Genomic DNA, 14,449 nt, shown 5'->3' on the forward strand with positions numbered 1-14,449 from the left:
GCACAGGAGAATTTGCACTTCGAACACACTCGCAGGTGGCGCCGGCAGATCTGGGACCACACTGGGAGAACACCAATCTAGAAGGTCTCGATCCACGCCATATCCCAGGGGCTCGTTAGTGCTGATGGGGGTCACACAGCTGCCGTGCACACTCGGGGCCCTCTCTAAAGCACCACCCTGCTGTCGTCCCCGTCCTCTCCAGCTCTGGAGCACGCACCCCGCAGCCTTCCGCTCCTCCTGTGTCTCTGAGAGCAGAAAAGTGGCTCTGAAGTGAGAGCCGCTCTGGTTCCATCTCCGAGCTGTGTATGGAGAGTAAAATGGATGAGGAAGTGGAGGCTGCGGGGCTCGGCTACAGGGGCTGTCAACTCCCTTCCTCCTTGGCCTCTCCAACATGGTGGCTAAGCAGAGAGGGGCCCTGGAGCAGGGCTGGCAATAGAGGGTCTCACACCCTCAGGCCCAATGCTCCGTGATCCTGTGGGACTGGGCCCCTCTCTGGGCTCTGCTGCCTTATCTGCAAGATGAGGCTGTGCGCCAGCTGGAGGTGGCAGGGGCTGGAGCCAGAGCTCAGGGCCAAGCCCCCGCCCTCACCAGGTGAGCCCTCGGGCACTCACCACTGGCCTCCTTCGGTTTCCTGCTGGAACGCGTGCTCGGGGTCTCATCTCCAAAGTTCTCCAGCTGCTTTGGAGGGGCAGCCCTTGCCAGGTGCCTCTCCTGCCCCCGTCAGCCTCTGGCGAGCCCTGCTGTCCCCAGTGCCAGTGTCAAGCTGCAGCCAGGTCTTCTCAGGCTTGTTTCTTCTGAATCTTCAAGACTCTTTCTGCTGAAAGAAAACCTTTGTTGTAAGCGGTGGGCAGCCCTCACACTGTGGACGCCGTGGGGGTCCCAGCCCATCTCTGCTCTTATGGCAGGGCTAACCACGGAATTTCTGGGTCCCAATGCAAAATATAACAAGGGACCCCTCATCCAAACTGAATAAGAATGTCAGGGAAGTGAGAGCAGAGCGTCCAGCCCAGCACCAGCTCTTCTGAGCGTGGGGCCCTGTGTGACTTCACAGAACACAGGCCATGAAGCTGGCCCTGCACGCTGGCTCTGGGTGCATGGCCCTCTCTTGAAGGGGGTCGACCATGAGGCCATTTTCACGGAGGCTGCGGCTCGAGAACCCGTAGATCTCACACCTCGTCTCCATCTGGCCTCCTGTGGCCTGTCCAGGCCCTGGTGAAAACTGCCCCAGAGCCACTGAGTGTTAACTTCCTTTCCTGGAGGACCCCTGCCCCGGGTCCTAGGCACCTAGCTCAATGCTGAGAGCACCCACGCCCCCTCACCCCCACCCCACTGTCACCCATTCCTCCAACTCCTCCCCCAGCCCCTGGGCTGGTGCTGGGAAGGCAGCAGCCAGGTTTAGGGGAAGAAGATTTAATTGACAGTGGTTTGGGACCTCCTAATGAGTTCTCAGCCCACCGTTAGCTGGCAAGGCAGGTGCACAGAACCACCTAGACAATTCAGCCAGCACCGACGTCCAGCCAGCCATGCGGCAAGAAGCACATCGACTTCACATGGCTGTTGGCTCCCCACATGGGCTGTGTGCTGCCATCAACACGTGTTCATAGCACGAAGAGTCAACTCCCCTTGTCTGCCAACAACTATGTGCAGAGTGAGAGACTTAGAGAGAGAGAGAGACAGAGACGGACAGAGACAGAAGGGGAGAAAGAGATAGAGACAGAGAGAGACAAAGAGACAGAGACAGGAGAGAGAGAGAGAGAGAGCAAAACAGAGACAGAGAGAGAAATAAAGACTGAGACACAGAGAGAGAGGGGAGAGACAGAGACAGAGAACCAGAGCAAGAGACAGACAGACAGACAGACAGACAGAGGAAAGGAGACCTGACCTGCAGACAGCAGAGAGAGTTAGTCTCGAAGGAGCTAAATGAAGGGCACATGGACCCGCCCTTGAAGCCCTCGCTGGCAAGTGCCGCACAGGATGTCTTTGTAAGACTTCTCACCGGAGCAGAGCTGGGCGGTCAGCTGCCTCTCCAAGGGTAGCATCCGCGTGCGTGGCCTGGGGAGCTGCAGCCCTGGCAGGCGCGGGTCAGGCCGGGCATCTGGGACCATGGGAAAGATGGCACTGCCGGGCTGTCAGTCAGGGCTGTTTCTGGAGGACTGAGACCCCAGCACCTGCTGAGAGAACCTGCACCGAGTGGAAAGGTCCTTCCTTTCATTTTAGTTTAATTGCTTTGTGGAACTGTTGAGCTCAAAACTAGATTTACTTTTGGTGTTTCTGGTTAACTGTTTCCTCTGCAATTCACACCAAAATCAGCATTGGAATCCCCACCGACTCCCTGAAAAGTCTGTCCAGGCTCAGCCCACCTGCTGCCTCCAGAGCTGCTCAAGCTGGCGCTGCCCCCCTGACAGGGGGCGGGGCCTCAAGGACCGCTGCTGCCAGGGCCAGCTCTGTGCACCGGTGCTCAGGAGCAGCCTTCGTCCGGGCTCACAGCTCAGCCCACAGCAAGAGCACCAGGGGGAGTGGGCTGGAGGCCAGGTGGCCGATCCAGGGGGCAAGGTCACCCACCTACCCCTTGCTCACAGGCAGGAGTCGTCAGTCCTCCAGGTGCCAAGATGTGCTGGCATCGCGCAGAAGAATCCAGCTGCACTTTTCAACACGCCTCCGTTTCTCTGTCCCTTTTCCTGAGGACTCCACAGCCTCACTCAGCACCAGACCCTGCCGGGAGACGCACGATGTCTCTGCAGCTGGACGGTTCTGCAGCAAGGCCCGTGGAAAAGCCAGGGGTCACAGGCTGGCAGTCCCGAGGGAAATAGGGTGGCATGCCTGGCCTGGAGGGGAAGCTGAGATGCCCCAAAGGCCCTGGTCCCCTCCAGGGACACGTGCAGACCCCACGCCCTCCTCACCCAAGCCAGCCAAACGGGAAGCTGGAGGGTGGGACGGCTGGTGAAATGAGGGGACCCACCACCCCCAAAGTTTGGAACCCCCTCTAGGCAGTCGTCATGTGCCTCCTAAGACCCCAGCATGACCCTCTCAGGACTTCCACGGCACAGGATGCCCGTCAGGCCTCTGGGGGCAGCGGGGCCGGCCAGCGGGGGTGTCAGTTGTCCATGCTGCCCGACACACAAGCTCCAACAGAGCGGCTTCGAATAGCGCCCACTTATTAGCTTATGTCTGTAGGTCAGCAGTCCAGGTGGGCTCTGCCTAGGGTCTCAAAAGATGGAAATCACGGGGTCAGCCAGCCTATGAGCCTACTGGAGGCCCTGGGAGACTCTGCTTCCTGCTCATTCAGGCTGCGGGAGGTTCAGGTCCCTGTTTCCTCGATGACTGTCGGCCTGGGGCCACTCTCCCCTCTTAAAAGACACCTGCAAGTCTCTGACCCCCTAGCCTACCACCGCGGGAGAAAGCGCTCTGCTTGTAGGGCCCTGAGGCTATCTCAGTCCCACCCATACTGTCTCTCTGTCTTACGGTCAACGGTGCCACAGAATGTAACCCACTCGCGGGTTCCACCATGCATTCATATCTGGGGGTCTGCGCCCCACATGCTGCAGGAGCCATTTTCGAGTTCTCTCGCCCTCCTGCCCTGGTAACTGTTTAATCCCGTCCCCTGTTCTGCCCAACTCCTTCGGCTGATGAGGGTGGTCAGAGTTGAGATTGAGCCGATGAACTGTGGACACCGTCACCTTAAGACACCAACATGTAGGGACCGACCTCGTGGCCAAGTGGTTGGGATGGCGTGCTCCACTTTGGCGGCCCAGGGTTTCACTGGTTCGGATCCTGGGCGCAGACAGGGCACTGCTCGTCAGGCCATGCTGAGGTGGCGTCCCACATGCCACAACCAGAAGGACCTGCAGCTAGAATATACAACTATGCCCTGGGGGGTTTTGGGGGGAAGAAGGGAAAAAAAGAAGATTGGCAACAGATGTGAGCTCAGGCCAATCTTAAAAAAAAAAAAGACACCAACATGTAAACATTTAAATGCAGGAAATAAAGGAGCAGTCATTGTTTTGCATGTTGATTCTCTAGAAGATTCTTTCAAGGATTCCATAGTAAGACGTGCCGTCGTGTCCCACCACGTACCATCATCTCGGGCAAGTCTCCCAATCTTCCTGAGCCCCAGTTTTCCCTCCACAGACGAGGGGTTGGGACAATACCAGTCTCATGGGGTCCTGTGAAAACTGTGGTAAGTTAGCGTGTGTCGAGCTCTTGGGCGCTGCCCAGACCGGAGCGAGAGCACGGTGAGCACCGGCTGCTGATGTTGGTGGAGGACAATCCCCAGAGTGCACTCAGAGGTGACCTTCAGGGCCCACACGGAGTGTTCCAGACTCGGTGCCCCCAGGGAGGAAACCGACAGTCCACAATCAAGATATGAAGAACATCGAGCATCCAGAGGGGAGAGAGTGGGGTCCCCCACACAGTGGGACTGTTGTCCACCAGCAGGCATGCACACTCTCCTCCAGCACTCACTCCCACCCCAATGCGAGACCTAGCCTGTATACTGACATTTCCCCATCTTATCCCCCGTGACAAGAATAGAAAAGTGTCCTATTCGGAGCATCGCAGGAAATTCACTTTGCATGTGACACTCAGATTTGCAAGTCACAGAAAGTTTGGACGGCCCCTCTGTCGACATTTCTTGTCTCCACCACCAAGGCAGGACCCTCTCCAGTCCCGCAGCGATGTGCCCAGCCTGAGGGATGGGGGGGGGGGGTCTTTCCTTGGAGATTTCCACAGACACTATCAAATCTAAGTCAAACTTGGGGGTGGGTAGAGTGTGACAAGGACCCCTTTCGTCGCTTTTCATCTTTATCTCCACTCGGGCTGCTCCTGCTGCTAAAGATAGCGCCTGAAATCGGCGGTGTCATTTCACTTAGAAGACACTAACTTTAATTTTGGCTCAGGATGACTCTTCTTCAAAGGCTTCTCGACCTTCGACTCAGGGCGATATTGCACGGCTGAGCTTGACAAGGTGAAGGATTGCCTGGCCATCCATGGGAGGACTTCCACGGCAGCACGGGGTGCAGATCGGGGTTCCCAGGAACGAGGGGCCTGATGGCGGCTGGGGCGGGGTGGCTGCTTAAGACAACAAGGCAGCATCTCAAGATTTGCGCAATGCAGATCACCTCCTTAAGTAAAGCCAGCCTCGAGATGCTCCTTAAACACACCATTTCCAGGGCGAGATCCCACTGCGGGCTGTCGGGCTGGACCTGAGCACTGAGGCCGCGTGGACGCAGTTACGCCGTCTCCCTCCCCAAGGCATGGAAGGCGCCTCCTTCTTCTCCCCCGAGGCTGGCGGAGTCGGGGGAGGGGGCTGTGCACCAAGGGGCGACGTGGAGGATTGTGCAGAGCCCTCAGCTCGGAGACGCGTCCCACCGTAGGCCTCGAGCACAACCTCTTCTCAGCACTCTTGGCTTGGCGCTGTCTTGTCACAAAGAGCTTGAGGTCTGATGTGTCCAGCTTAGGGGGTGACGTGGTTTCAACAGAGAGATGGGGGCCGGCACACTGCTGTGTGACAGAGACCACAGGCAGATCCCGCCCTTCTCCAACTCTTGGTTCCCCCTAAACCCCAGGACCCCCATGGCCCCACTCCAGCCCTCTGCTGCCCCCGGGGCTCGGCCACTCTGTATGCCCCATGCTGTCTTCCCTGTCCCCTTCTTCAGGCCTTGGCTCAAATGTCTCCTCCTCAGAGAGGCCTGCCTGGCCTCCCCTCAACCTCGGTGGGTCACTGCCATTGCACCCAGATTACTTTTGGCTTCTTTATCTGCTTTGTGCCTGTCTCCCTTCTCCATGAGCACCTCCAAGGGAGGCCACAACTGTGTCACGGACCAATAATCTAGGATCCAGCCCAGTGCCTGGCACGTGGAGGCCCTTGACAAACATTGACTGAGTGAATGAATGAAGGAGTGAATGAATGAATGAAAGAAAAATCCCAAAATTAAGGGGTGAGTCTGAGTAGCCCTCAGGACCCTTCCAGCCCGAGTGCAGGGCATCCCCCTTTGTACCTTGACGATGTTCCATATGAAGCGCTCTGGAGCCCCTGACCCAGCAGAGCAGGGGGCTTCCACCCCAGGGTCCCCCATTTTCTTCCGCGGTGCCCCAAGAACAGATAAGCCAACAGAGTGGACTCGCGATAGATGCCCAAGTTAACCTCAGCTGCCGCTCAAGCTCCAGGCCCCTGACGGCGCCCCCCGCCGGTCTCCCCCCCAGGCCAGACCTCTCAGTAGTGGGAGTTTGAGCCCCCCACCCGTGGTTGGCACAAATGGCTTTTCTGCAGCCACTGTAGGTAGACGTGAAGCCTCGTCGTCAGTGGGGCAGGACCAGTCTGAGCAGGCCCGGGAGGTCCCGGGGGGCATCGGCACGGGGGCATCCGGTCACCTTCCAGCTCCTGCATCACCCCATTCGCCCTCTCACAACTCCCTCATTTCCACAGAGGAGAAACTGAGGCTTGGAGAAGTTTCGTGGCGTGTCCCAAGCCCACCCCACCCCAGACCCAGGCGGCCTCTTCTGGGGGCCTGCACTGTTGTGTCGCCCGCACCCCAATGCTCTGGGTCTGAGCCTGACAGTCGGGAGTGACCCCACAGAGCTGGCCGCCGGCCTGACGGTGTGTGTGTTGCTTTCCAGCTCAGAGCCCACGCGGTGGACATGAACGGAAACAAGGTGGAGAACCCCATCGACCTGTACATCTACGTCATCGACATGAACGACAACCGCCCCGAGTTCGCCAACCAGGTCTACAACGGCTCCGTGGACGAGGGCTCCAAGCCAGGTGAGGCCCGCCCGCTTCCCTGTGATGGGCAGGCTCTGCGTGGCCCAGGACAGGCCGGACAGGTGGGCAAGGAGGTGTATCTTCTAGGGGGTCGCATAACCCCCCACCGCCACAAGGGCGCCCTGGGACTCGTCCCCCGAGGTTTATTTGGGGATGGTTACTGAGGACCCACCCTGCGCCACCGAACTCACGGTCCAGAGGGGGACGCAGACAAAAGACGTGAATGAGGCCGTTGCAATGCTGACGGGCTTGGAAGGAAACCCGTAGGGGTGGCCGTAGATCAGGGAGCCGCTCTGTGGAGGTGACATGCAGGCCGAGAGCTAAAGCGTGAGAAGGAGCGACGTGCGGAGACAGGCTGGGATCCGTGCGTGTGCTGGAAGGGAGGTAGGGGAAGGGAAGAGCACGTGCAAAGGGCATGGGGCAGGAGGTGAGGTCAGAGAGAAGACGGCCATTCTAGGTCTCCTGCGCCACCCTTGGAATTTGATTCCAAGCACCAGAGGAACAAGTGAGAGGGCCAAGAGGGGAACCCCTGTGGCTGAGACCTCAGAGCTGACCCAAGAGCCCGTCTTCCCGCAGACTTCAGTCGGGGACAAAAGGTGACAACCACCTTGTTATGAGCCAGGGCCCTTGCTAAGTGGGTGACGTGTCTGGTCTCTGGATCCCACAACCACCAAGCAGTGGGCACCCACCATGTCCCCTGAGCAAGGACAAGACTCCAGGCCCAAGGATGTGAAGCGGTCGGCCCAGGCCCCTTGGTGTGTGTGTGGGTCCGAATCCCCAGCCGAGGTGGAAGCTTGGCCGGCCTGCTCCCAGGGTGACCCAGGGACCAGCAGACCGCCTGGGAGCGTTGGAAATGCAGAGTCTCTCGCCCACACCTGCTAATTCAGACTCTCCGCAGGTGGGCCTGGGGTCTGGGGGCAAGCCCCCAGGTCAGTTCTGTGCTTGCTGAAGTTTAAGAAGCACAGCCCCTCATGGGGGGGTCGGGGGTCGTCCTTGGGGCAACTGCCTGGCTTGGGTGGGGGCGGGGGTGTTGAGCCAAGGGTCACTGAGGAGGCTCCTGCCCGGGCTGCGGAAAGTAGGCGCTAAAATAACTGCCACACAGGTGCCTGGTTACATCTGAAGTTCAGAGAAACAACCAATCTCCTTCACCCGTCAGAATGCCCCGGGCGACATCAGGAACACACTTGGAGTGAAGAGGTCCCCTCGTTGATCTGAACCTCACATGGGCCTGTGGCGCGGGGCAAACGGAGGGCGGAGCTCACAGAGCCGGAGCCGAGGGCAGGGGACACAGCGCTCGACAGGCTCCCTCTGGGGGACAGCAGGCACCCTGGCTCAGGGGCCGTGAAGGCAAACATTTGCCATCGCTTCCCTGCTGGAGGGGCTGTCACAGCTGCGTCTCCAGGGACTGCCATTTCGACAAGGTGAACTGCGTTTCCCATTGATTGTCTCTGAATCGTGAGAGGCAGCCAGCCCGGGGTCAGCAAAGGGAACGAGAGGTGGCATCATTTCTGCCGGAACCTCGGGCACTCTCCCCATCCCCTGAGTCCCCTGAGGGGCAGGGGCAGGTCGTGGGTGGGCAAATTAGCTTCAAGCTGCCAAAGAAAGCGAACGAGGCTGCCAACAGGCAGCTCTTGCAAGAGTCAGCGTGGGGCGTGGGTGTCCGGCTTGGGGGCTTTCTTGTTAACACAGAAGCCTCGCTCCATGAGACCCGGAGCACTCTGTAAAGGCCCCTAGATTTCTATCACAAATCAAGCCTCCCATGTCTTATTTTAAAACAAATCGATAGAGAAAGTCTCCCCAAATGTGCACCTGGCTTCACTCATTAGGACAACAACATAGCGCATCACTGGTCTGCTTCTGGAAGTCCTGACGAGACTTTACGCCCAGAGCCGGGAGCTGCCGCAACCCCCTCGCTCACGGCTGGGTGTGGCCTGGACGCCAGAAGGCTGCTCTTGATCCCAGCATGGGCCCCCTATTCCCGTTCACTCTGGCGCCTTTCCAGGACTGTGTTTGCACTAAATGTTGTCTGACTTTCAGAGCCCCCGGGGGACCCTGGAGTCTGTCTCTGGTCCCAGAACAGCACTCTGGGGGAAACAGTGTCGCCACCTCTTTGTGCAAAGCCCGGGACATAGCGGTGTGAGGCGGCCCCGGGACCCAACTGGACATCCTCACTCCCCCGGTCAGGGGCGAGGAGATGCCGCCCACACATAGTGGGGCCTGGGGCTCCCCCCGGGACCTGGAAAGGGCCTCCACACTTTCTCCCCTCACGTCAGTAAATTACACTAATAGAAGGGTTTTACACAGTGCCTCTGTGGGATAAGGAAAAACTACCGCCAGAAATTAGTCGTTACCCTCTGGAATGATTGGCTAATGAAGGGTTTCAGATGTACGTTCTAATGGAAAACAAACGGAAAGATATGTCCAATATTGACTCAGCTAGATAAGAGCCTTTTAAGATTTGAGTCGGTCACTTGACGTTAGCAAGCCAACTCAGGCCTGGAATCCCAGGCCAGTCCCACGCTTCCCCCACATTCTTTTCCCAGCACCAGGCCCCCCTCAGTTTTATGAAACCCTCTCTGGCATTGCTGGGTTGAACAGACTGGGAGGGTGTGGAAGGCCCGGGATGGCCCCTTCTGGAGCAACAACGTTCACTGCACATTGGGATCAAGAGGGGCCCTCCCCATCACAGCCGTCAGATCTCTGCAGTAAGCAGGGAGTCAAAACCCACCTCAAGTGCCCCTTGGGGAAAGGGACCCATTGTCTCACATAACTGAAAAATCCAGAGACACTGGCAGCTGAGCCGTGGCGATGCCTGTGCTGAAATGGACTTGTCAGGGTCTCGCTGACCACTGCCTGACCCTGCTCTTCTCTGCATTGGCTCCTTCCCTGGGAGGGTCTCTCTTCCTGCCGGCAGGAAGCCTCAGCAGCTGCAGGCATGTCCCTGAGCCTCGGATGTCCCCAGGGGAGGGAGCAGCTCTCCTCCAGTGCCAGCGAGAGCCCGGGGCAGACCCTCCTGGGTCATGTGCCCGTCCTGAGCCAGTCCCCGCAGCTGTGCAGAGACCGTGAGCACTTTTCAGGCACAGAGCCCAGTTCTAGTCTTACCTCAAGTCGCGTGGTCTGAGCATGTGGTAGGCGTGGATCCCCAAAGGAACACCAGACGGTCGCCTCAGAAAGGAGGGGCTGGATGTCAGGTGGACTCAAGGGCAGACGTGCACCACACGTGCCAGGATGTGGGTCACACTGGGGAGGCCGGTGGCCCCAGACCAGGGCTCTCTGCTGGAACTTTCTGTAATGATGGAAATGTTCTATGTCTGGGTTGTCAGCCACCTGTGGCCACTGAGCACCTGAAATGTGGCTAATGCAACTGAGGAGCTGAATTTCTACTTTTATTTAGAATTTAAATAGCCATGTGGGGCTAGTAGCTACCATACTGGGCATCAGGTTTCAGTAGGTGATTTTGGTGGTGCCCACCCACACGGGGCCACCTGAAGCTGCTGGTCACGGCAGCAGTCCCTCCTAACCTCAGGGAGCCTCTTGTCTTTGTCGCAAATCCTGGATGAAACACTAGCGGGCCAGGGGCCACCAGAGCCCCTTGGAGACCCCGTTCATGGTCCACATTAAGAGCAGAAGTGGAAACACGTCTGCTCCTACCCTTCGAACATGGCCTGTGGTTCTCACCCCAAGGGTTTGCTCACGCTGGGCCCCCTATTCCCCATGCACACGCCACCCACTCCTTCCCGCAGAGCCCGCCTTGGCCTCCAACCCTGACCTGTGCCCCTGCCCTGCTGGGCCTACCCCCTGTAGGTGACCAGGTGACCCTGCGCGATGGCTGTCTCTGAGGGGTGACAGCATCTTGCACACGTTCTCCATCTCTGTGGGCTCCTGCCGTCCACTACGAGTGGGCTCTGATGTGAGTTTACTGTCTAGCAAACGGGTCTTACAAAAGTTGTCATTTCCACTAGGGCCTTCTCTTCCTGGCTTTCAAATTGACCCTAACCCTCATGAATTCAGATTAGTAATAATTTCACATCTGTAATGCAGATGTTTTCCATAAAGAAATGAAGTTTTGTTGATTTCAAGTTCACTAGAAAGCGGAACCAAAATTACAGCTCCCAAGAAAAAAGGGCCAACTGAAATGAGACGGGAGGCCCAGGAGGCTTGTGGCACAGGGCTCCGTGGGGCCCTGGGCTCTGTGGAGGTGTCCCGCGCCCCTGGGTGGGCAGGAAGCAGAGGGCCAGGCTTGTACCCCTCGCACCACCCAGCCAAGCGTCGCCACTCCAACCAATTCATAAATGGGCTTCCGGAGAGGATCTCATTGGAAGAAGGGTCTTTTTAAGAAATCCTATTTCAGATAGTTGTAGATATACATGCAGGTGTAAGAAATGATACAGAGACATCCCACAAACGCTTCACCCAGTTTCCCCCAAAAATAACATCTTGCAGAACTGTTGTGCGAGAGCACATCAGGATGCTGACCTTGGTGCGATCCATGGACCTCTCTCAGATCTCAGCAGTTTTACCTACATGCGTTTGTGCGTGTGTGTGTGTGTGTGTGGTTCTATGCAGTTTCATCATGTGTGTAGGTTCGTTTGACACCAACATCAAGACACAGAACAGTTCCATCACAAGGACCCCTCACACCACCCTTCAGAGCCACAGCCACCTCCCCCCCACCCCCCATCCCTAACCCCTGCACCCTCTCATCTGCTCTCCGGCTCTATGACTGTCATTTCCAGACTGTTAAGTAGATGGAATCATAAGAGGATGTTCCCTTTTGGGGTTGGCTCCCTTCACTAGGCCTAATTCTCTGCAGATTCACCCTCGTTGCCATCTGTGTCCACAGCTCATCCTGTTCATTGCCGAGCAGAAGTCCACGGTTCGGGCGTTCCACCGTTGTTCATCATTCACCCACTGAAGGGCATCTAGGCTGCTCCCACTTTGGGGCCATTAAAATAAAGCTGAGAACACTCGTTCACGTCCAGGTCTTTGTGTGAACATAAGTCTTCATTTCTTTGGGATAAAAGCCCAAGAGAGCAGTTACTGGGTGGCGTGGGAGTGTGTGTTTGGTTTTGCAAGATACCGTCCTGTTCTTTTCTGTGGTGACTGTACCGTCTCACATTGCCACCTTTTTGCGCGGCCCAAGCCCCCTTCATCTCTGCCAGCAATGGGTGGTGTCATTCCTCCTCATTGCAGCCGTTCTGGTGGGCGTGTCGGCACGTCTCATGGTGGTTTTCATCTCTGTCTCCCTAACGGCTGATGTTCAGCATCTTTTTTGCGCTTATCTGCCATCGGCACCTCCTCTTCAGTGAAATGTCTCTTCATGTCTTTCCCCCATTTTCTAATTAGGTTTTCCTTACTGTTGAATTTTGAGAATTCCTTCTGTATTCTAGACAAGCCCTTCGCTGGACACGTGGTTCGCGGATTTTTCCCTGTAACTGGTCTCTTCCTCCTCCTCGCAGCATGCTTGTGAGCCAGTTTTAAGTGTGATGAAGTCCAGTTAATCCCAGCTCCCTCTTTCTGGCGGGGCTTTGGCATCCTGTCTAAGCACGCTTCTCCGAGCCCCCGTCCCGATGTTCTCTGTGCCTTTTTCTAAAGGTTTTAGAGTTCCATTTTCACATTAGGTCCATGACCCATTTCAAGATAACTTTTGTATAAGGTGTGAGACATACCTTTGGGCTCACTGTTTTCTGTCTCTGGGTGTCCACTTGTCAAGCCCAGTTTCTTAAAAGGCTGTCCTGCCTCCATTGAATGGCTTCTGCACGTTTGTCACGAATCCGTTGGGCATATTTTTGGGTCTGTTCGTGGGTTCTATGTTCTGTTCCATCAATCTCTGTGTCTGTCCCTCCGCCCGTACCACACCACCTCGATGACCGTGGCTGCAGAGTAAGCCTCGACAGCGGGTGGAAGAAATGGCTTTTGGGACAGTGTGTAAGTTTTCAGACCCTGGCTGTCACCTGTGTCTCCCCCAGGTGGGGCTGTGCACCTGGCAGGTGGCATTGCATCATGCCCAGCCACCCTTCTCAGAATCCAGATGGCGTGCCACTGTGTGGCCCTAGCGTGGCCATGATGTGTCCTCAGCAAGCTACTTACTCCGTCTTGTTCATTGTCAGTCAAATGGCAGTGATAAGAGTCCCGTCAGGTGAGGGCATCCAAGTGGGGCCCCCACACTGGTCACTGTTGTTAATGTTCATTATTATTCACAGTTAGTAGCTTGTTAATATTGTTATACATTCTTCCTCAAGACAGTTCATTTTCCTGACTCCACGAAGTACGTTTTGTCAGACTGAACCTCTTTTAATAAATACAAGACTCGTTTAAACCCTGCTGTCCTTTGCGTTATGTTCCAAAGTCCTTCACATGCCCAGATCAGGTGTGCCCTGTCCTGGGGTCACCCTACTGGCCTGCGGAGCTGGCCCTGCCCCCCGATGGCTGAGCTAGGCCTCAGACATGCATTTTTCTGAATTATCATCACAAACTCCCAATTGGCCAAGTCTGACTGATGACCATTTTCTAGCCTGAGGTGGGTCAATGGGGCCGAGCCAGAGGTCCAGTTCCCAGAGCTGGAGGGGAGGATGGGGCGCAAGTGGCTTATTGGGGCCCACTTGCTCCCAGGAGGCATCTGAGAGGGAGGACATGCGGGAGAAGGAAGGGGCCAGCAAGGTGGGATTCAGGGTCCCGACCGAGGGCAAGGCCCCTGGGCTCCTGGCCTCTGGTGCCACCGGCCACAGCCGCCCCCGGGCGTGTGAGCTCCCAGCAGTGAAGGGCAGTTCTGCAGGAGAAGGTGGGGGCCTCGGAAACAACTGGAGCTGAGCTGGACTCGCAGAAACCTCAAGGGGCCGTGGTGGAGCCTCTCTGGCACCATGTCTCTGCCGTTCAGTGTAGGCCACCAGCCGTGCTGGCTTCTGCCCCCTCAGGCTCACGGTTCCCAGCCGTCCCCCCGGAGTGATGTTCCTGAGCCGCCATTTCATCAGGGGGACTCTGAGACCCCCGGAGACCTGCTCCGAGGAGCCGAGGCACGTCGCCCCTGGCCAGCTGTTCTTACCAGAAGCGAACACTCCCACCCTTGGGCTGTCTGCCTGCCAGATTAAAAACAGCGGCTGCTGCACCGTGACGTGAAGCCGCGAGCTGCGATGCCTTTGCTCATCCTGGGCCACAGAACCTGCTGGAAGGGGGCTCCACGCCCTCCGAGAGACGGGCCCCTCCGCTCTGCACCCAGGGCCAGCTCTGCCGGCGAGGCCTCGTCTGGCTGGCTGCGTGAAGGGTGCGCCTCCTGCTGAAGGTTGGAGAATGCGGCTGTCATCGCAGAAATGCAACGCAGGCCCTCGCTGAGGGCTGCGGACGCCAGGCACTGTTCTGAGACCTCCCTACGTCTTCACCTACTAAGTCCTGCACAGCCCTACGAGACGGGCACTGTTATTTTCCCCACTTTGGAGATGAGGGAACAGAGACATAGAATAGGTAAGTAAGGACACACAGCTTGTAGCAGGTGGAGGAAAGAATTTAAACCCAGGCGATTTGGCTCGTGAGCCCTGGTTCTAGCCGTTGAGCTAAACTGCCTCCCCTCTCAGTCTGTGTCAAGAGTGCATTTGGCCACAAGTCACAGAAAACTCAGCTGAAGCAAGTAGGGGTTTGTGTGAAAGCTTGAAACTGTCAGGGCTGACATCTCTGGCATCTGCTTTCCCATCTGGT

General features: G+C 57.1%; 1 protein-coding gene across 1 annotated transcript in view; it reads left to right on the forward strand.

Annotated features, from left to right (window-relative positions):
• CDH4 (cadherin 4) overlaps positions 1 to 14,449 on the forward strand; it is a 597,773-nt gene that overhangs the window by 522,391 nt on the left and 60,933 nt on the right. The window contains exon 6 of the mRNA XM_070587692.1: positions 6,616 to 6,760. Coding sequence (XP_070443793.1) covers positions 6,616 to 6,760 — 145 coding nt within the window. The remainder of the gene's footprint in view (positions 1 to 6,615; positions 6,761 to 14,449) is intronic.

Source organism: Equus przewalskii, chromosome 21 (genome assembly GCF_037783145.1).
Source record: "Equus przewalskii isolate Varuska chromosome 21, EquPr2, whole genome shotgun sequence".
Lineage (NCBI taxonomy): Eukaryota > Metazoa > Chordata > Mammalia > Perissodactyla > Equidae > Equus > Equus przewalskii.